Source organism: Notechis scutatus, chromosome 5 (assembly GCF_049901735.1).
Source record: "Notechis scutatus isolate UNSWTSFEM ecotype Mainland chromosome 5, rNotScu1.2, whole genome shotgun sequence".
NCBI classification, from domain to species: Eukaryota; Metazoa; Chordata; class Lepidosauria; order Squamata; family Elapidae; genus Notechis; species Notechis scutatus.
The window spans coordinates 86,826,657-86,850,669 of record NC_142013.1 but is presented as its reverse complement, the minus strand read 5'-3'; the positions used below and the strand labels follow the sequence as shown (position 1 = coordinate 86,850,669).

General features: G+C 38.1%; 1 protein-coding gene across 1 annotated transcript in view; it reads right to left on the bottom strand.

Annotated features, from left to right (window-relative positions):
• TUBGCP3 (tubulin gamma complex component 3) overlaps nt 1-20,195 on the bottom strand; it is a 69,614-nt gene extending 49,419 nt beyond the window's left edge. Inside the window, exons 1-5 of the mRNA XM_026668888.2 lie at nt 19,864-20,195; nt 9,450-9,557; nt 5,935-6,002; nt 3,372-3,449; nt 1,849-2,054 (exon numbers count right to left, since the gene is read on the bottom strand). Of these exons, the coding sequence (XP_026524673.1) occupies nt 1,849-2,054; nt 3,372-3,449; nt 5,935-6,002; nt 9,450-9,557; nt 19,864-19,939 (536 nt within the window). The 5' untranslated portion in view covers nt 19,940-20,195. The remainder of the gene's footprint in view (nt 1-1,848; nt 2,055-3,371; nt 3,450-5,934; nt 6,003-9,449; nt 9,558-19,863) is intronic.
• Between the last annotated feature and the right edge of the window lie 3,818 nt (nt 20,196-24,013).

The following is a 24,013-nucleotide window of genomic DNA, read 5'->3' as shown; positions in this document are numbered from 1 at the left end:
TCTTTAATGGGGCATTAGAGTCTGACATTTCAAATGCCTTCTGAGAGAAGCTATCTTTCACATCGAATTACTAAATTTAAACCCTGCCAACGTGAGCTTTAAAGCTTTGTTTCAATCATTACTTGACTTTTTTATATGGCTACGTGGTTTTTATATTTGTAAGCCACCAAAAAATCATTTTTGGGCAGTGCAGAAATTTGATAAATAAAAAATAATAAAATAATTTCTAGTAGATCTCTAATATTTTAGTAAACTAAAAAACTACATTGATATTTTATTTCAATCCTGCGAGAAAGCCTATTCTTAGCAATGGAAATGTCTCTTTCCCAAAAGTTTGTATATGGTGCTCATGAGAAATAGTCCCCATACCAGGGACGCTTGTCTCTTCCTACTATATTCAAGGTCAGGTTGCTAAGCTATCACGGGAAACAGACTGAGAAATTCTCAGGTTCTCAGACAAAAAAAGTCAGCTAAGTACAAGTAGTCCTCATTTATCAAACACAATTGGAATGAATCAGCAACATGGTTGTTAGGTGAAGTGGTTGCTAAGTGAACCTGTGATTGTACTTATGATTTTACTTTAGCTTTGCTTTGCTTTAGAGACCCAAGAGAGACATAAAGGCAAGGTCTGGTTGCAAATTATTTTTCATACCATTGTAAATACCATTGTTAAGCGAATCAGTAGTTAAATGAGAACTAACTATAATTACGACACCACTTACCATAGTAAGTAATGTATTAAATTTATCAAACTGAAGAGATTTATCAAATACTCAAAATTTTTGTCTGTTTCTAAATTCTGCTCATAGGCTTTGAAACTTACAATGCATTCAACAATAAGCCTCATTGACCAACGAATATATTTTAAGATAATATACTGAAATACAAGATTTTGTACATTACTACCGTGGAATCATTCTAAGCACTTAACAATATAGGCTGCATCTTAAAATAATTCCTGAAATATATCCTCATACACAATCCACAGCAATTTAAAATACAGCACACAAAAAAAATCTCAATCTGAAATAATTATAATAAATTCTTCTTCTAGAGCTGAAGAGGTACCTAAATAATAGACTACATACAGGTAAGTCCTCAAGTTATGATTGATCACTTAACGATGTTTTGAAATAACAACAGGCTCAGAAAGCACCTACATCTGCCCCAAAGTGTCACACAGATACCCCACAGTCAAGAGATCTTGATCTGGGTGCTTGACAATCTCACTACTCACATTTCAGTGTGGTTGCCAAATGCCCTGCGGCCATGAGACCACCATTTGTAATCTTGCTGGCTTCTCCAGAAAGTCAATGAGGAAGTTGGCAAGAGAGGTTGCTGTTGCTGCCGACTGCCGAACTACTGTTCCTGCAACCCACTGAATGATTTCAACTCTCCTTCGTGAACAGAGCTGAAATTCTTCAGCTGGCAGCTCTTCCAACCAACTCTCAGAGATGAGAGGAAGCTGAAATCTAAGCAGGATTTTCAACCCCAGAGCAGAGAGACAGAACAGTACGGTAAGGAGTACAGGGTACTTCAGGCAGGTGGGAGAGGTTCTGGAAGGTCTAGTGCAGACACAAGTGCTCAGCGCTGAAAATTCCTGCTTGAATTTCAGCAAGGAGGAACATCAGCTCTGGAGCAGGAAGACAGTGCAATAAAGTAAGGAGTACAGAATGTCTCACGGAGGGGGGAAAGAGAAGCGGGGAAGGAGAGGTCAGTGCAGGCTGGTGAGTGTGAGAGTCATATTTAAAACATATTGTGACTCCAGAGTCACTCTGAAGTCAGGCAATCCCAAAACTGAATTAAATAAAAGAATAAATAAAACAAGATAAAACAGATTTCCTTTACCCTGGAAGAAACGTTGGTGGAGTTGGCGTTGGCCCATTTGGGGCATATATCCCTATACTACTGATCCCACTGCTTCCCATACTGCCAGGCTGGACATTCCGGTCTTGATAATTCAGAGGAAGGCTCTGAGGTCTAGCGTAGTAGTAAGGAGTTGAGTGAGCATCCCGTGGTAGAGCTTGAGCAAAGAGGGTAGCAAAATTTGAAACCTTGGGGGAGGAAAAAAGGCCCACATTTTAAGGATACCTCACACAGTAACCATAGTCCAAAGCATCATCCAAATCAGTGTTTCTTAAACTATTCTATATAGAACACCAATGGTAAAGATGAGCCATGAATGACCCCATAATCCAACAACATGGTTTTTATGTTTTATCTTATTAGCAAAACATTATTTTATTGATTTATTATATTTTGTATCACACCTTTATTACTTTATAAGTAACTTAAGACAGCAAATATCACAATACTCCTTCCTCTTCCTATTTTCCCCATAACTTCTCTGCGAAGTGAGTTGAGCTGAGAGAGACTGACTGGCCCTAAGTCCTCCAGCTGACTTTCATGACAGGACTAGAACTCATAGTCTCCTAGTTTTCAGGCCAACACCTTAACCAATACACCAAACTGGATCTCTATTATCCTATCAGTAAATAAGAATGATATTACTGCAGCTAATGCCAAAAGTAAATCAAAAAGAAAACATATATCTGGACTTTTTGAATTAAATTTCAGAGAATGTCAGCTTTTTTCATGTGAAAATAGATTTTCAGCAACTACCAAAATAACCAGTAACAAAACTGAAATAGGTTGAATGTTACAGCTTCTTAAAAAAACAATCTCATGCAGACAATGATGAAATATGTCAACAAGTCAGAATATAGATATTTCTCACTGAAGAAAATTCTGACCCTGAAATTGTTTAAGAAATTACATCTGACAGTCAGATACATGGCTATTATTTGTTTTTATTAACTATGCATCTAAAATAAATCAACAGTAATAAAACATTTCTAGAACCAAATCCAATTTTTCCCTGGATATTTTCATTATATTCAATACATGAATTCACCTCAATGAAAACTGACTAAATATCTACACTGTAGACTGCAGAAATATCAAACAAATTTTTGTTCCTCATATATTTATTTGCTAACATAGAGTGAACAATTAATGTGTTTTGCTAGTTACTATTAGGACAAGATTTCTTGTAATGGAAAAGAGCCATTTTTTTTTCAAATATGACATACATTCAGAGTATTACTAGCTACTAATTTCAGTGAAGTTTTTAGGCAGCAGCAAAATATATTAAATGATTTAACCAGTCATCTAAAAACATTTTAATGTTCTTAATCATTTGAAACTGATTGGCTTGTCGTTTAGCTCATAAAAATGGCAAATCAATGAAATTCAAATATTTTAAGAAAATTCAGTGTTAAATTTCATAAATCAAAAGTTGATTTTAAAAGCTAAATCTACATAAACACATACATACACATGTAATAAACAAGATTAAAAATGCTATTTGCCTTGTTTGACTGCTTACGCGGATCTTCGCTGAGACTAAGCAGGAGGTAGAGGATTGACCATCTGTTTTTCAAAACGCTCTATGATAAGAGGCAACAATTAGTTATGACAACTTGAGTTCAAAATATAAAAGTATTACTTATTCAGAGCAAAGCAAGTATTGTCTGCCTTTTCATTTCAAAATATCATAAATAGATAACCCCAAGTGCCAAGAAATCTAACCAGCTGTTGTTCACTTCTGGAGAACTGGTCTTTAGGTTCCACAACAGCAGCCAATCACTTAGTCAGCTTCAAAGAGAATAAATCAATTACAGACACACAGATCTATTGTCACAATAATTGTATGTATATATGTGCACATATGCATGTATACACACACACACACTTTAGAGTATCAGCAATTGCCCACTTGCCTCTTTTGTACGTATAAGGTTTCTTTGTGTTTACACAAGGCATTGGCTTCAAATTATTTCATTTCCACCATCTACTTTCCCACACTGGATGATGCTACTAAAACCAAGTGGATAGACTGTGTGGACCGAACTGTTTCAGGGTTACCCTTTTTACTTGAGTAAAAAGTTGGGATGTACATGCGACAGATTGGTTAACCAATTCCATAATGACTTCCCTGATAAACCAAAGGGTCCTCCGGGAGTGGGGGAGAAGGGGGTTAGGGCATTGCATTAACCCTGGTTGAAATTTCTTTATTATCTCTTTTAGGAGGCAAATTTTTCAAGGGGGGACGCCTGTCAGTTTTGCAAGCCATATTCCACACTGCCACGCGTCCCCTCTTGAAAAATCTATCATAGCCACACAAAGAAGAACTGATATCAAGCATCAGTAATGGAGGATTCCTATTAAAATAAGGCATGTCCTTTCCAGGACATCCCAAGTTTTCTTCAGGTTTGTTTAAATGATTTGATTCTGCAAGATAAATTACGAAAATTGGAAAACTCAAGAAAAGACTGATAGTTCTCTTTGAGTCATTAGCCACTCAGGAGCAATTGCATTAAGCAGCCTTTTAATTATTTTCAGAATCTCAAAATCTTTTAGCAGCCTCCTCTAGTGAAAGAAAGAATTCAACCATGCCAAATAATAAATTTGCTTACATGTGTGTGTGTGTGCGTGCGCGCGTGCGTGTGTGCATGAGGGTTTATTTGCATAAAATTAATATATTGTAAATTATCATGTACAGTCTATTTAAGGAACCCTAGACATAATGTACCAAAAAAGAATTAAAATAAAGCCAACATTATTTAAGGGACTGAAGGAATGTATGATCAATTAATCAATACACATTAACTTAAAAATAGAGCAGGCAGATAAGTTTAACATAAAAAAGCAAAATATACCTTGATGATCTAAGACCTTTCCATAAAAAATCATTTTGGGAAACTAAAATAATTGCTATTCATTTTATTTTCATAACAAGAAGAATTCATTACAGTATTATAGAACATGAGGGAACACAATACATTTCCATAAAAACTATGATCAAACTGATATTGCAGGGGAACAAGGCTTTGCAAAGCAATGACATTAGTACAAATGATGTATAGGCAGTCCTTCGACTGTAACCCTAATTGGGACTGTAGTTTCCATTTTTAAGCAAAGTGGTCATTAAGCAAAACATCATGTAACCACACCACCTAGCAGTAATGGCAGTTTGGCAATCCTGGTTGCAATTAGTAGGCAAGAACCACATAATCTTTGGGCAAGGACCTCATGCCACTCTTCCCCTGCCTAAACTGCTGTTGCTTCAAATCTCTCCCCCCCCCCCATCTCAACCCTTTGGCCACCATGCTTTCTATCACCTACTCCTACCCCTTGACATTCGCTGTCTTCCTCCTTCCACTGCTGATCCAGGATTCACGTGCTAAACAAGGACATAGTGCCAATGAGTGCAGCAGGGCAGCGAAGCCTCATCTGCTAAACAAGGGAGCTCAATGGGCTATTGCTGCTTGTGCCAACAGTGGAAGTTGGAGGTTCTATACCTGCCCTGCCATCCTGCCTCCTCTACGTCCCATTAGGTGGGAATTCCTAGGTGGGCCCAGCTCTGGAGGCTCTGCTGAAGTGGCAGCAAGAGTAGGTGGCAGAGTACAGGGTGGCCCAAAGGATAGAGATGGGGGGTGGGGTGGAGAGAGATAGGTGGGTGGAGGAACTGAAGCAGAAGTAGTTCATGCAAGGGTAGAGAATAAGAACATGGGATGTTGCAACTGGTAGTAAATGTAGGTCAGTTGCCAAGTCCCCAAATGTCGATGGTTTGACTGCTGTTTATCTCTGCGTTCACCAATATCATAACTTTGAATGGTCACTGAACAAATGGACCTAACTCAAAAATTACCCATTTCTCTCTTGTCAAAGGGAGTCAAAGGGGCCAAAGGGGCCTTCTCAGGCTTCCCAGGGTTGTCTGTATATGCTTGCACAAACCACATTTCTGTTCTGCAATAGCAAAAGGGAATGTGAGTCCTTTTAGAAGCTTTAAAGCTTCAAGAGAGGTGCTTCATTTTGCTAATAGTTTTGTAAAGTTTTTGCACAGCCCAAGTAGAGAGTTCGTTCCTTTACCTGTGAGTAAAGTTTTCTGTATAGCTCTGAAAATGCAGCAGCATGTTCTTCTCTTCCTTGGCGCACAACTGTAATAGAGAAAGGCACTTTAGGGGAAGTATTGTGAAGCAAATCGTGTTTTACTCAGCATTGATACCTCTTTGAAGGCAAATGACAGTGCTATTGGGTGTTTTATTGCTATACAGATTTCTGCTGGTTTATATTACAAAGTTGGCCTCCAACAATTCCTTTTCCATCATAATTTGTTTTTTTTATCTCAATATTGTTCATATGTAGAACGTCTACTTTTATGTTGTTTTAAGAAGCAAATGCATACATCTATTCATTCTTCGTATAGAGCAACTTTTTACTTAATATTATATAAGTGATCTAAGTACTAGGAAAAGGTTTTCTGCATAAAGATTATTATTTCTTCAAAGAACTGCCTCGGTTACATAAAAATGCAATATAATGTGTAAATGAGTGTGAAAACACAAATCCTTGTTACACTAGATTTTACTTGCCTCTATTGCATCGGTCCCCAACTCCTGGGCCATGGCCCACTACTGGGCTGCAACCCATTCAGAACTGGGCCATACCAGCAGCGGGTGAGCATGTACAGCCCCACTCACACGAGCAACAAGCACTCACACAAATGAAGCTCTGTGTGTGTATGTGTGTGTGTGTGTGTGTGCGCGCACTAGCCCCTCACACAAAACCATCCCCTCTCCTCTATGGAATGGGCCGCCAACACTGAAAGGTTGGGGAACGCTGCTCTATTGTATCCTCTGTGGTACTGATTTGAAGAATCACATTTCCAAAAATATAAATTTCCAAAATGGAAATGCAGACATTGCTTCTTCACCAACATTAAGAGTCATTGTAAATAAACTCCGCCTAATTACAACACATTCATCTGACATTGCTCAAGATAAATACAACAATATTTCCATACCAGGGCTTAGTGAGGGAATGGTTTTAGGGTACACAATTATGAATACTATATACCCATGTAATGCTTGGTTTTTCTTTTTCTGAAAACTTTGAATTGTTTACCTATCTACATGGTTACAATAATAGATAGTAGCTATATAAATCAAGCACAATTTGATGTCATACAAGAGTTATAGTTTACAAACTATGTTTTATTAAATACTACCCAGAGTCACATTTGTAAGATGGGTGACTTTATAAATTTAATAGATTAATAGACAGACTGATAGACACATAGATAAAAGGTAACCCAAGCACCAAGCAATTGTATTGTCTCCAATAAAACAATCTTACCCTTGGAACATGCATTTTTTAAAATTTCTATTAAATACTCTATGTTTGCCAATATAAATTATGGTCAGAAACACTTGCTGCAAAAACAAAAAGACATAATCTCACTTATACACAAAATAATCGAGAAAATGATATTTTAAACTATTCTACTTCTGATTTATAAAATTAATTGATGTTATACTTTGTGTTCAGGATTATAAACAATGCATCTGGAAGATCAGATCATCCTCACTCAAAGATATAAGGTGGATGTCATAAGATGGCAAAGCTGTCAAAAAAGTAATCTCTTCCCCTTCAGTTTCTTGTCTTGTCCATGAAAGGAATAAAGGGGCCAATCCCCACTTCCTGCTGCAGAGACAAAACTGTCCAACCTGCTTTTAATGCAGCATTTTTCTATACGCATCTGCAATTTAAAAATGGCTTGCCCTATTGTTCTGCAGAGAAAACAGTGGACTATATAGGATGACAGAGGATCACTGCTCCCTACCTCACGCCCCACAACCAATAAGTGCATAATAGCCAAAAGCAACCCTTCCAAAGTGCTTGTACAGTATTTTGGCAACCTCCACCTTTGTGAAATAACAGGATGACCACAGTAGAAAATTTCCTGCATCAGCAATCTATAAAGGAAATGGGAACTCAAAAGAGAAAGAGAGGGAGAGGGAGAGGGAGAGGGTGGAGGAGGAGAAGGAGAAAGAAAAAAAACCTCTACATCTGAGGTCTTAAACATCTGACAAAAGATACCTTAGAATTGTTTTATGTTCTTAAAGGGGGAGCCTTGGGTAGGAAGGATAACTGCTTGCAACACAAGTAGTCAAAATACATCCACTTGTTCTGCAACTGTTCAAAATTATGATGCTGCTGAACGAGGGTAAACCAGTTCGTGAAGTTGCAGCCATAGCACTGACCCTGCAGTTATGTGATCATGCAATTATAATGTTGCAGTGAGCTGAGGTCCCATGATTGCCATTTGTCACCTTCCCTGCTGGCTTCCCAGAAAGTCAATGGGGAAACCAGGAGGGAAGGTTGCAGTTGCTCCTGAAAAGCAATCCTGTCACTTTTTTTTTTCCTGAGGAGCCCTACTATGCAGTACAAGATCCCAGGGCGAGGATCTCATACTTTACAGTATGCTCAACAATCTGAGCTCCCGCCAACCTGCTTGCACTCATCCTCATCCTCTCTGGTGCCTACTTGCATCTTTTGCTGGCTTGCCAGTGGCCCTCACTGTTCCACCTGTACTCTCCAGTGTGCTCTCCAGTGCCAGCTCACAGAAGGCCCTCACTGGCCTGCATGCATTCCCTAGTGCCCACCCACAGCACTTACACACCCCACGCTTCTTACTCCCACCTCTTAACTGTTATATGGTGCTGGGATTAAGATGGCAACTCGGGAATGCTAGGATTGCCTTTGCTAAGCAATGTGGTAATGGACATTATGCTTTATGACATTATCACTTAATGACAGTGATCCCAGTCGCAATTGCTGTTGTAACCTGTATATATGCCATACCATGAAAAAGCTTGAAAAAGAACTGGGAGAAGCAAAAACTCAGATTTAGAATCCTAGACTCCGTTAAAGTCTATAAGTTTGTCTATCAGTTATCTAAAAGTTTGGCTAAAGTTTGTAACTTCTTTTAATTGTTGCTAGCCACCTGGAGTCACTGAGTTGAGTAGCATGCAATTTTATTTTGTTATGGTTAGTAAAATCTACTCTAAATTCCCTCAAATTCAGCTGGATTTACTTTGAGTTGCATGCCAGCCTCTTAATACTTGTTATCTCCTTACTCAGATCTTTTTGTGCGTTATTGACAATAGTCACGCAAATACTACCTGAGCCAGACAATCCACCTGATGCCCTCAGAGGTTGATACCAATTGTGGTGGGATTAGCAGAGGAAGTATAGAACTCTGAGACTTATCAGGAGTGCATAAAATCTAGAATATTGCTATGATGTCATTTCATATTTTCTTCACTACAGTAGTTATAAGCAATGTTAAAAAGAATTGAAAAAATGCATAAACCCGTCCGTTTTGCATTATGTTTTCTATGTATTAATTTCAGCTAACAGTGATATGTTTAAATTCATATGAACATACTAAACCTTACTTATGTTTATAAAAATTACTGGAGTAATAATATAGCACTGACAAGTAAGAAAGCGAATCTAATCAAGTACAATTTAGTAGCAATACGAACTTTATCAAAAATAAATCTAAACACCATTAAAAAGCAAATTCAAAATAAACTTACATTCTTTTTTAATTTTTTCTGCCACAAGAAATTCATCTCTCTCAACTGTAGGGGCAAAGTTGCTTCCAATGACTCGCACTGCATACTGAAACTGCTGAGCTACATCAGCTGAAATGAAATCACAGTTAGATTGCAAATATTTCATTGTATTTATTTATTTAATCATTTGTATCCTACCTTTCCCTCAAGGAGTTCATGAAAAGGCATGATCCCCCCCCACCCATATTATCCTCCAAACAATCTTGAACTTAAGTCAAATTGATAATGAACAACTCAGCATGAATTGATAAAGTATGCTCCTATACAGTCAAGAATTTTTTATCTAAATCAACAATTCTCAAAGTATGGTCTGGTGGTTTTTTAAGGGGGTCCAGGAAGTCAAATCAATATTTTTAAATTTTTCAGTTTTAACTTCTAATATAGTAAATATTGACAGATGTAACTCACATTAACCAAAGCTCTCTTGGTCCTCAATCATGTTTAAGTATATAAAGAGGTCCTGAGACCAAAACGTTTAAGAACCCACTGATATAAATCATTTTGGAAGCAAACATCACAAACCCAAGAAAGATACGTTGCATTTCCTCAATTAAACCCAAAGCTTTAGAAGCTTCTAAAATCTAATCTATTAAAAAAAATTTCAATTGTATAGTGCCTATGGCTAAAGCAGGTGACACAGATTGACACATAAATTCTGTTTATTTATAAGATAACTAATGTAATACTATTTGCAATAGGGCCAGATTAAGTAATTAAACAAAACAACCCAACTCTAAAAAGCAAGATGAGATTTTTCACATAGCTTGTCATGGGAAAACATCTATTTTCTGACTCAAAAATCAACTAGCAAACACCTGGAAACCCCACTGTAATTTTTAAAACAATGATTCAAAAATTACAATGGGATTTCCAGGTGTTTCATTCAAGCAGCCAGCTTCTTCATACATTTTTCAGTTGTTTCCTTTCAGTTTCAGTTGCTTCGTCTCTCCTTAATAAACAAGACATGTGTATACAACCTTGTAAAAACAGGAGTCATTAATTCACTCCCCAATCAATTGAAGGCTGGCATCTCTGGAATCCTGACAGTCACAAGGAGAGATGTGAGGTCATTACAAGAAAGCTAATTTTAAATTTTTGTTTTTCTTGGAGGTCAAGATTTTTAAGGATGGAAAGCCCCAAGAAATGATTTTCAGAGATGTAATAGGCTGATGGTTTAAGAGTGGAAATTTAGAATAGTTTGCTCATAGAAGTACTGACTTCTATTTCCATCTTTATTTTGAAGAGAGGGAGGAATTTGTGCCTTCAATGTTAGCAATTTTTCCATTAATTTTATTGTTGCAATCATGGACCTGGGGACAACATGGTACTTAAAAGCTACACATTGTCTCCTCCTGGTTGAAAAAAAAAACCAAGGAAAAAATACCAAGCATAGAGCTGTGCTGAAGGCATTAACTGGAATTTCAGTTGCAACTAGAGTGTATAGTTTCAGTTTAAACTCGTAACTTCCAATAGCGATTCCAATCTAAGTCAGAACAAGGTTGCATTTTCAACCATTCATACTTCAAATAATGTCTTGATTTTGCAGTACAGCTCACTTGAATCTTTATAATTAAACAATATATTATTCCTTCTAAAGCTGATTTCTCAAGTCAAAAGCTAATGGAAACAAGGAAACCAGAAAGCTAGATTTAAACAGCTGTATATGTTGGAGCACGCATTTAAATCCAATTTTGGATAATTCTAAATGGAGGCTGGACATGTACTGTGTGTTTTCACCACCAAATATATCATTCAGTTTTCCCAACTGGCTTAGCCCTGAAGAGTCACCAGGATGGAGTGTATTTTACGGTTTTATTTTCTCCATCTGTATGGATTAACCAATGGCAACTTTAGTAATCATCGTTATAAAAATGCAATCATACACACTTTTGATAACATTCATGTTATTCTGTGTACAAGCATCTGTAGTCTGTAAACATCATGGAATAGCAAAAGAAAAATACTGGGGGGGGAGGAGGGAGGGACATAATACCTCTTTCCTCAAAGTGATTGAGACATAGTTTGTGAAAGCCATCATGGTTGATGTCATATGGCGTGTAAATCAAAACCAAACCATATTATGGCTTAGTATATTGCATTCTATCAATGTCTGGTAAGATTGTCAGCTATTGCCTTCCATTGCTCATGGAACCCAATAATCAGTTCTTTATTCTACCCCTAAATTCACTATAAACATTCAGTATTTAGTCTTTAGTTCTTTGTTTAAAGAAAACTTTAATTCTGTGTCTTCAAATGGTTGGGCAGAGAGATGCAGGAAACTGATAAAATATTATAAAAATGCAAAATTAAAGAGATACACAACTGGAGCCTGCATACAATAATTATTTCTTCAGTAGTCAGTATTCTATTCTGACTGAAAATTGTGATCATCAGAACCTTGGTCCTTAATATGCTTATTGTTTACTTATTTGTTTTGATACATTTAGAAAAAACTAGCATATTTCAGTGATAAAAGTGCCAGGCTGCAGATCTGAGGGGAGGAAGGAATATCGAAGGATTTTTTTAAAAAGCCTAATGTGATCTTTGAGATGCATTCCTTCCACCATCTGGTCTTTAAATTCTTTATCTTTCCTAGAGACTTCATTTCATATTTGGCAAAACTAGATTAGCAAAATGAAGAGGGTCAAATGCAGTGGGGTAAATGCCAAATGACTTTGCCAAAAGCAAAAAGAAGGAGCTGATATCTTGAAAACCAAGCTTTCATCCTGCAGATTCTAATGGACTTCACAAGTTGGCACAAGCCAATAAATAGAAAAGATTGCAAAATTAAGATCTATTCTGCGTGTTCTCCTCTATTTGTTACCTTAATTTTCAAAACACTGGGCCTTAACTATATCCCAATAACAAAAATTAAACAGTAATCTAATCATATTAACATTCACAATAACTATAATCAGAAGAGAAACTTTTATTACCCAGAAAACTCTTATTTAAATGAATTAATTGCATCTCATGAATATACAACACAACAAGGCAAGAATATATATTTTAGAGTTAATAAGAAAGCCATTTAGAATATGACCAAAAACACATATATGCCTATTCAAAGATTTCCAAAACTTCACTTTAGGACTGAAAAAAAACACAAAAACTTATGAGAATGATAATAATGTTAAGATTATGTCTTTGTTTGACTATCCTGGCAGAAGCTCTTAATGAACACATTTACAGAACATTCTCCAAAAATTAAGTATATTATTATATGCTATTCTGATCTCAAAGTGCCTACAGCAAAAAGCATACATTATTAATTTGATGAAGGCATACTCCTAACAATTTTTAGCAATTGAAATCATGTGTGCTTTTATATTAATTGCTATAAAACCATGTTTCCTTAATGATTAGTGGTGATTGTTCTTTACCACCTATTATGCAATATACATTTCCTTCTGTTCCATTAACGTATTAGAAGAATTTACACACCATTATTTAATATATATATTTCAAAGCCTAGAAGGAGTTCTTAGCAAATCCTCTGCGAAATTAGAAAGGAAATAGTATAGAGACTACAGTATATAAAGTTAAAATGGAAAAGAATTCCCAGAATAAAATATTCTAATTGTCATAGTTGGAGCTTTCTAGAAGCTTTCTAAAAATATGAAAATATGTAATTAAATTAAATATAAGTCGACAAAGACTTTGGGAGCAAACAAAAAAAATATTAAAACGTTTAGCTGAATGGGTTTCCCATTAATAAGGTAATTAGTAATACTTAAACAAGTATTTGAGGTGAGAAATAAATTTAGAGAGAAAAAAAAACAACTAGAAAAATCTGAGCTTTTGAATCCAATGACCTAGGATTTCAGGCATAAGTTAGGTACTCTTTAAAAGAAAGATGAGATGCTTCATTTTGTGCAATAATCCATTTTGCTATTTCTGACAATAATTTTCTTAAGATTGTATTATTTCTCCTATTTTGATATGCTTTAATCCTCTAGTTTGCTGACCTCAAACTTCCAATTAAGGTGAACATTGCACTTTCCCCTGGACTTCCTTTGTTTCATCCTTGTTCCTCATTTTTATCAATGTTTCTACCACCCAAATCATTTTTTAATCGCATCTCCCTTCCTGCTTATATTTCAAAATCTATACACAGCTTTTCCTGCTTCCTCTCTGCTTTTGAGTCTAGATATAACCTTGTATCTTCACAATCTCCACTTTCCCAACCCTCACCCCTTTTCTTTCAAAAAACAATCTCCTCTTGCATTCTGCAAAGTTCTAGGCACACAAATATTGTTACAATAATTAAAAAATATTATGATATACTTTATTCATTAAACATGAAACTCAGTCAACTGAACATTAAAAAATCCATCATAAATACCACTGACTGGTGCTAATGGTTGTTATGGGTGGCTGCCAGTGTCCTAGGTATCAACCAAGTACCTTCTTAAGATATATGATTATTATTTATTTATTTACTTAATTTATATTGCTGCCTATTCGCCCATGGCGACTCGAGGCGGCTTACACAATGTAAAGCCATATTTAAAATAAAAAATAAAAATAAAAAAACAATAAAAACTAACAAAAAGAATCAAATAAATTAGTAAAGTACAATAGAACAAAATTTTAGAAAACAAAAAACAAAACACAAACAAACAAAAAAGGTCAAGAAGAGCAAGGATGGGTGCACTACCCCATCCCGCTCCCACCAGAGATCATCCAAAAGTGCAACCAATGCTGTTTCTGTCCCAAATCCAGGCCTGAATACCTTTTTAAGATATACAATTATTAATTATATTACTATTATTGTTGTTGTTGTTATTGAATGTCCAAACATTCAAAATAAAAATTCAAACATGGCTCGGGTCCGGGTTATCTGAGGAAACATCTCCTGCCAGTGACATCTACCTGACCCATCAGAGCGAGGAGGCAGGGACTGCTGCGAGTCCCACCCCTGAGGGAGATACACCTGATGGGACCTAGAAGAAAGGCCTTCTCTGTGGTGGCTCCATCTCTCTGGAACATCATTCCCCCAGAGATTAGAATGGCCCCCTCATTAATACTATTCCAAAAGGCACTGAAGACCTGGTTTTGCCAGCAGGCTTGGGGAACCCAGAGAAGGATGGAACCCATCAAATGGCTAGTGTGATCCGCTGTCATCGGGGTGGGGGGGTGGGAGTTAGTTTTTGTTTTGTTTTTTGTTTTCCCAAATTTTGTTCTATTGTACTTTACTAATTTATTTGATTCTTTTTGTTAGTTCTTATTGTTTTTATTTTTATTTTTTGTTTTAAATATGATCTTACATTGCGTAAGCCACCTTGAGTCGCCATGGGCGAATAGGCGGCAATATAAATCAAATAAATAAATTATCTTCATAATATGTCATCATAGTCTTTTGCAGTTTCCTCCTGGTGTTGCTAAAACTGCAGTTAGCAAACTGTACACAGCAGCACATATGTAAACCAAAGCATGTTCTTGAGAGTTGTGTTTTCTCATCTGCCTAAAATATATACTCTCCTCAGGTTTGACTTGCCTCTTGCCTACTCACATATGCACTTACTTCAGCAGCAGGACATCAGACACAAGTTTTGTATTTCAGTCTTGCTGTACAAAATCAAACTAGGATTTCAATGAAACACATTTTGGCAGCAAATCTCACCCTTGAAACATCATCTCCGAATCTGAATTAAATTTGAATAAATATCATCTCCGAATCTGAATTAAATTTGAATGTCTACACAATTTGAGGCATCTCTGAGTGGTTCCACTCCTTTCTAGATGAGTACATCTAGTCAATAGTGGCAGGGGGAGATGTTGGCATCTTAAGTACTCTGTAATGGAGTTTTAGAAAGCTAGATACTTTTCCCTCATCCTTTTTAACATCTATATAATGCCATCAGAAGAGGACCATTGTTGATTGGGGTAAGACATCATCAACACATCAATGTGCTTCCGGTTCCAATGAGGGATGCACTGTAAGTCCTAACTTTGTGTTTGCAAGCTATCAGAGTCTGGACAGAGAGGAACAGGCTCACGTCCAAGATTCTGTTACTATTACCTTATAATAAAGGTAGTACAATATTAATATGCATGACTTTTGGTCTCCTAGTCTGGTTACCTGGAAGGGGAGACATCAGTCTTGCAAGTCTCAAAGTACAATATTAATATGCATGACTTTTGGTCTCCTAGTCTGGTTACCTGGAAGGGGAGACATCAGTCTTGCAAGTCTCCATGACATTAATTCCTCCGCCCCACCTCCATTTTTGTGAGAATCAGGGAACAGCTTCAGTTACTTGGATTAAGTTCTGCCTGGACTGAGATTTCTTTTACTGAATGCTGTGTTGATTTCATTTTTTTTCTTCTGTCCTTTCATTTCATTTCAGGATCCCACATTGTGGCCTCTGATCTTCCAAACTGTCTTCTCTACGTTATATATTTCCAACAAAAAAGAAGAAGAAAGCTACTTATTTATTGGCAACATTTGTAAGAGAATTGGCTCCAGGCACCTCATGATGTAGGTTTTTAGAGGGTGCTTGGGTAATCTAATGATCTAGTAGTTGGCTTCTAGGAACAGAAGACAATCTGGGCTCTCTGACAAAATTGCCCCTGAGCAGTTTATTTCTAGGCACCAATCCTAGGGCCTACTTTAAGTTCCTCTGGGAGACCAAGCATAAGAAATGACATACAGTATATGCATGGATAAGGATCAAAAGCCAAAACTGATCTAGAATAAGTTCAGGCCTATGCCATGGTGATAAGTAAGGGAAACTATCATCAATTCCCTCACATAGCTCTCCAGGCTGTCAGCCAGCAGCTTTCTTTAGGATGGTAAATTCCTGCTCATCATTTTCTGGAGCAGAAGTGTTTACAGTATTTCTGTTTATGAACCTGCAAAATATTTTTTTCTTTATAATGGATGTTTTATTATATTTTAGTATGTAGACGTAAGCCAGTGAAGGCAGTCTGCATAACACAAAGCATTAAAATACATCATCATATAATATGTACAACCCGTTGTTATACATTTGAAATTAAATGCAGGTAGTCCTCAACTTATAACCACAACTAGGACTGGAATCTCAGTCATTGAGCAAAGTCGTCATTAAGCAAGATGCCCACATGACTCACCTCCTTCTGTGCGGTATAGAAAAGAAGCAGTATAGATCTTCATGATTTTAGTTTCTGCACCCGCAAACGAGGGATTCTCTTCCATTCACAGAAGAGACCTCTCATCCTTCTGCTGGGGGGAGGTGGGGGAATCAGAAAAGAAACTTAAATCATGATTTAAGCTTCATTTCTGTATACCAGGGAAGAATATTAGCTCCCCTTAGCTGGCAACTCATTCAGCCAGTCTCCAGAGACAAAGCAGGCGGCGGCAGCAGCTTGCAACCTTCCCTGTCAGTTCACATTGACTCTCTGAGGAAGCTGGCAGAGAAGATTGCAAATGGTGATCACTTGATTGCAGGGAGGTTGTAATTGGTTGTAAGTCTGAACAGATTGCCAAGCACCCTAAATGTGGTTGTGTGACTGTGGGGAGAGCAGGCAGTGTGACACTTTACTATGACCAAAAGTGTTTTCCAAGTCCATCATAACTACAAATAGCCGCTAACCTACGGGTCGTATGTTGAGGACTATTTGAGCTGCTCATAGCAGATCCTAAAGGCCTACTGAAGCAACAAACGAACAAATTAGGGCCTTCCAAACAACTTAAGGGTTAGAGCCAGACATAGTTTCACAATATTCCACAATGTGGACGTCTTTGCTCCTAGTCCATTTTCCTTTTACCTCTAGCTGCCTGAAAACACCGTTTTACCTGAAGATAATGATTGATTTATTTAAAGATCCCAGATCTTCAAACAAGTTTTGAAATATGTGGAAAACAAACCCTATAAAAAGCTTCAGGTAATTAAGAAGAACATTCTTCCTAAAGGTCATTACCCAATCATAAGTACTACCCTTACCAGGACCAACTGCTGGCATGTCTTATTCAATAGCATCACAATGCAAGAGAACATAACAGAATTATCTTATGCTCAAGGCTTTTAAAAAATTATTTATCCCACAGCTCTCAATGATTCCTGATCTTTGTGCCAAGCACACACCAATTCCATTACATATATGAATTGCACAACAGGTTAGAAAATCTGCACTGTCTAGCAAAAATTAGCTGCCCTTCACTTTTGAAAATGGAAAGAGTGATTTATAACGAGAGTTACAACTCATGCAATGCAGCAAAAGATGACAAGGTAAAGTACATTGATCAGAAATCTTTTTTTATATATAGATATAAGGAATCTCAACTATAGAATTCTGGCAATGAGACAGCTAAGAGGACAGATATGATCTATGACTATCAGAGACTTTTATGGTTAACCTTAAGATCAAAGCTATGCTCAGCAAAAAAAATGGCTAAGGTTTTTCATAAGAGTTTCCAGAAGGTCTAAGCACTGAGGTTGCCCACCAGTTTGCATGATCCAGAATGAATGCGACCAAAATTGCTTTCATCATCATTTTCTCCATTTCAACTGGGAATTTAGAAATAAGGCTGAAAGAAGGGAAAGCCCTTTTCCTTTTAGTTAACTGATACGATTCCATCTGAAGTAGATTCCATCTGAAGTAGATTACAACTTCCAAGTCACAACTAGCATGAAAATTGTTTGTTGAACAATAGTAGTCATCACAACAAAAGTTTTGGACCAAAACCTTCTCTGGGTATTTAACCTCAAGAGGAAAGTTATTTATGGATGAACTTAACTAAGTGTCCTTTCTGGGTTTCCTTACTAGAGATAAAAACATGCTCTCAATTATGGACAGGCGGTTGTTTAATAGCTAGCCTGGAATAAGGTCTTCAAATATTTGTGTCATTTCTTCTCCAAAGACTGTAGCCACTGCTGGCCATACTTTGATCTGGACTTCCACCTTAAAATCTAATGGACTGATTTCTGACTGTAAGTAGCCTCTTCTGAACTAGGATGTAGGATTAACTCTGCCAAATAGCCTGGCAGAGCTTCTTCATGTGCCTTTTACGCCACATTTGAAAGGTTATGTCAGAGTTGGTCTGCCCGCTGACCAGACCCTTAGTAGTGACTTCAATAACTGTTTGGGGTGGGTTGTGTGTATGCCTTTTGGCCTACATTGTCTATTAGGACATTTCCCCTGACATGCCAGTGGCTTTTTGGTATCTCTTGTGCAGTTATCTCCCCAAAAGTGGACAATTCTAGATCTTCTCTTGATTTCTACAAATCTCTGCCAGTTGACTTGCTTCGAAATCCATCCTGAGCATTTGATAGGTTTGTTGCAGCCTTTGGCAACTGTTGTAGGGACGCCTCTACTAATGAAAGTCTTCAGAATAATGAAGTAATGATGTTCCTGAAGATCTTCAAATGTTTGTTTTTATAACTTTTAATCCATCTTTTACAAAAGCGATTGGGATCACGTTGTTTTCTGCATGCTGCTAGTTAGTTCTAGCTAAAGTCTTGAAAGTAGTAATATTTGGAATCCCAAGATCCCTATTCTTTTAATATATCTGTCTATGTATAGTATGACTGCATATAATATCTCACTATCCTTTGGCTTTGAATTCAGTTAAGCAGCACGCCTGTACCTACCAAATCATGTCTGAACCAACATATATGGAAGTAGTAAACAATCATATGTATTTAATCTCTTGTAAATATTCTACAAGGAACTGGGCCCTTAGGGGAATCCTTTTGCTGCTTGCTATCAATATTCCCACAACAGTCCATCGGCCTAATAACTAAGAACATTTTTTAAAAAAATATTATTTCAAACATAGGTCAGCACTTCCAGCTTGCTATTTGACCAGCAGTAAACAAAAATCACCTTCCAACGAGAGCTAACTGACTCATATAATAAATCTTGTTTACCATGCAGGTAAGTCATGTTCTCATGCAGTTTTACAACCACCACATTAATTTGCCTTCCACACCTGATCCTTCTGGCTTCTCTTATTCCTTTAAGAAATTCAGATTAGAACGAAACACGATCCCCAAGACCATAACCCCTAGACCGGGGATGATTGGTTTCAGATCTGAGGCACAACTGAATTGGACCATTGCTTGGGTTCACCGGGATGCGAGGGGAGGAGTAAGAAGAGCGCATTAAGGTAGCCGCAACCACTCTCTTCCCTGCCAGGGGACTGCCGGGGCACGTGAATCAGCCTGCTCACCCCGCTCGCCCACCCCAACCCCCGCCGCGGTCCGCTTCGTCTGTATTCTGCAAACAGCATCGCCGTCCTCCTCCTCCTCCTCATCCTTGAGAAGGGGAGCCCGAAAGCCCGGCTGCTCCGAGCGGCCCTGACAACTACAAAGGAGCGCTTATTCTCTTCCTGCCAGAGAGCAACCCTCTCTGGGGGGGGCCCAGGGGGCGGAGGGGACAGACCGTTTACCTTCGCCCTTGCCCAGGATGCGGCAGCAAAGGTTCTGCAGCAGAACGTTGGGGGACTTCTGGTCCGGGCTCGCCATCCTCGCGCGCGGAGGGGGAGCGGGGCGGGGAGAGCGCCCTCCTTCCCTCCCTCTTCGCGGGGCCACTCCCCGAGCCGCCCAACCCGGTGCTTGACTGGCCCGTGCCTTAGGGCGCCATTTTAATCAAACCCGCCGAACGGAGAGGGAAAGGGGAGGAAAAGAAAAGAAAAGAAACGGTTTTTCAATCGCAAGCCCCCATAATGCCCCGCAGTCCGGACGGCGCAACATTGAACACCTTCCGTCGGGCAACAACCTTTTCACAAAGGAGAGGTTCCGGGGACGCAATGGAATAGCTCCGGAGAAGCCTCCAGGAGGAATGTCACGTTGCGGTGTTTGGTTGTCCCCCCCTTCACTCCATGCAACAACAATTGGATTCTTTTCTCGCAGGAAACGAACATAAGTTGCCCCTGATTTGTCGGACCGTATTCAGTTGCGTCATCTCGTGACATCATTTTTTTTAAAATGACTGGATTGTGGTTGCGTCTTTTCAGGTTAATAACAGTAATCGTTCATTTGAGGGTTATGTCTTGTTCCCATACAGCACGAATCCTCAAATTTTTCATCGTACCTTTCATCAACTGCAGACTGTTCATTGACCCCCCGCCCCATGAAAATTATTTAACAAATATTATTTTAAGCAATAATTATAGTAGTAATAGTCTCGTTAACTCCTGTGAATCGATATTCACCACTCTGGGGAGCCATGCCATAGGGTAACAGTTATTGGGTTCTTTTCCCGCAGAGGATACTCAAGAAAAGGATGGCAATTCATTCCTTGTTTACCATATGGTCACTTAGTTACACCATCTCTTTACTAAATCAATTCTAAATAATTGGAGTTTTTTTTGTTAGCTTTCTTTTGATTTTTGGCTGCCAGACTTAACATGGCTCTCCTATTACAATGTCTAAATGGTTAAGATCTGAGATATCTAAGATACTTTTGATATATATTCTTGTCTAAGAAAGGATACTATTTGTAACTCAGAATTGAAATGAGGGATCCTCTGAGCTTGTTTTCTTGCAGATGTGCAAGAAGTGCTGATGATGTTACCTAATTTGAAACATCTGCAAGAAAACAAGGTCAGAGAGCAGGATAACAGGATAATCTTAAACATATTTTCTGCAAGTACAGATAGTCCTCGACTTACAACCATTCAAGAGTGAAGTTACCATGGCACTGAAAAAAGTGACCACATTCCACACTGCAGCATCCCCATAGTCACATGATCGAAATTCAGATGCTTGGCAACTGGCTCATATGATGGTTGCAGGGTCCTGAGATCATGTGATCATCTGACAAGCAAAGGCAATCGGGAATCCAGATTCACTTTACAATTGTGTTACTAACTTAACAACTGCAGTGGTTCATTTAACAACTATGGCAAGAAAAGTCGTAAAATGAGGCAAAACTTAACTGTCTTACTTAGCAACAGAAATTTTGGGCTCAATTGTGGTCATAACTTGAGAACCACCTGTCAACAAGTATACGATAGTTTTAAAGGAACTATTATATTAAAAGCTATTTATTAAATTATATCAATAGTATGTTCTAGCTAGTGACTTTAATGTGTAGTTACTATTTTTTACTCTGAGTTCCTCTCTCTCGGTCTCTCGTTCTTTCTTTGTTTCTGTGCCTGTTTGCAGACGTGTTTTCTTTTTAAAATGTTTTAGTTTTAGTCCTTGCAAATATTTTTTTCACTTGTGCCTGCAGAGGCCATTGTGTGGTATCCAGGTTGAAAAATCCAGGTGAATGAAATTGTTATTTTTATTATCCTCATCTTCCAGAAAGCGAGAAACATAACATACAGAAAAGTCTTGTTTAACAACCACTCGTTCAGTGACAGTTTGAACTTACAACGCTGAACAATTGGTATTTATACCAGTCTTCAACGTTCCAGCCATTACAGCACCCCCAATTGTGGGGATCATGTTCCAAGCGGCTGGTAACTAGCTTGTAACTATGATATTGCAGCATTTATGATCACATGATCACCATTTGTGATCTTCACTGCCAGCTTCCAACAAGCAAAGTCAACAGGGAAGCCAGCAGGAGGTCACAAATGGTGACCACATATTATCACTCTTAACGATGGCACAGGATTCAATCTGGTGGGATTCAAAACTTTTTGCTATTGTTCTGTGGGTGTGGCTTGGTGGGCATGCCCATGTGACTGGGTGGGCGTGACTTATTTTTTTTTGCAGCCATCTGACCCACCCATTTTCTGGGCCTCAGGCAAACCTCCTAGGGGCAGCATTTTTGCTCCCAGGAAGGTCCCCTGGGGCTCAGGAAGAAAAAAATGGAGCCTGGAGGGGGCGCAGAACACCCCCCTGCTCCATTTTGGGGCCTTCTGGGCCTCGGGAGCCTCCTGGAGGGGTGTTTTTGCTCCCAGAAGGCTCCCCTAAGGCTCAGGAAGGGAAAAAATGGAGGGGGGCTGTGCCCCTCCCTCCATTTTTTTCCTTCCGGGCCGCAGGGAATCCTCCCGGGCGAAGCAGTAAGACAAGCTAGGGGAATCCCAGCACAGCTGATCCTATGAACAGCTGATTGTCGGGAGGGGAAAAAAAATACCTTAAGGGGCAAGCGTCAGGCGGGCGAGGTGAGCAAGCATTTGGTGTGTGGGGCAAGTGAGCCAGTGGCAACTGGGCGACCTGCTCAAGGGCTTGGCCAGCCAGAACTCACTACTGGTTCAGAGACCAACACCAAATCCTTGCTACCGGTTCGCTTGAACCGTTGTGAACCGGCTGAATACCACCATTGGATTCAATTCACAATGGTAACTGGAAATACAAGGACTTCTGTTGCTAAGTGGTATGGTCATTTGATGACACGCTTTATTACCAGGTCACTTAGCAATAGAAATTATGGTCCCAATTACCATCATTAACCAAGGATTACCCTTGCATGTCTTATGCTTTCATAGATGCACTTTTCCCCAATTTTATGTTTTAAAAAAACAGGATTATAAAAAAAAAAACAGTGCAAACATACAAAAGAGCAACAAAAATACTGAAGACAATGAACGTCTAAAGGTACAAACCTAAAAAATAGAAGAATCCACTTAAACAAAAAAAAAAAAACCTCCATCCAATTTAAAAAAATAATCCAAACAGTAAAATCTAAAATGTATATTTTAACTAACTAGATTTAAATGGTTTACAATGTTTACATTAATTGTTAAATTTTATATTTGGACAGAAAGAACAGCCAGCCCATCGAAAAATGAGTTACAAATTAGCTTATTTCCTCCAAAGCTCTAATGTAAACACTGAAAGCACAACTGCTAAGTTCTTAATTAAGGCTGTTGAGCTAAGAACTTGATACATCCAAACAGAGGTACTATGCAAGGAAGATTCACTTATCTGATTGCTGACTCCTTGCATTATCACATATGCATTTTATCACTGCATTACCTACCGTATTTATTTTATTCTGAAAGCAGACTATATATTTTATTTTTTATTTTTATCTCATCTATAAGATTGCAAGACTAATCAATAAGCTATTCTAATTTGGGCATTCTTCCTGTTGAGAGACATTTCTCAAAGATGTATTATATATGTGTGTGTGTGTGTGTATGTATATGTATATATGTATATTTGAATAGGCAAGCCAGGGCAAAACTAGGACATCCCTTGATTTTGTTTTTTCATTTCTGTTTTAATGTACATTTTTGTCTTATTTTGGCTTTTCTTCTTCATGAAGAAAAGATGCTGTGGGATACTGTACTTGGTACTCCAAATTCTGCAGTAATAAATCTATAAGCTGTACTGTTTAAAGGAATAAAGTAAGATGCCAGTTATACTTCACTTTGGTTCTTTTATTGATGAAACATTTGAAAACAACATAAGTTGAAAACAACTCAGTGAACAGAGAAATGATAGAAATTCTTTGTCAGTCTTCACAATGGTAATGCTGGAGCTATGATTTAATTCAGAGAAATGAAATAAGAAGGAATAATGGATCTGTGAATGTCTGCAGAAAGCTTTGGCTGAACAAATGGAATAAAACCATGTAAGCACATATGGGGAGAATCTTCAAATGAGCTATAAAGAATAGAAGCAGAGATCAACAACTCT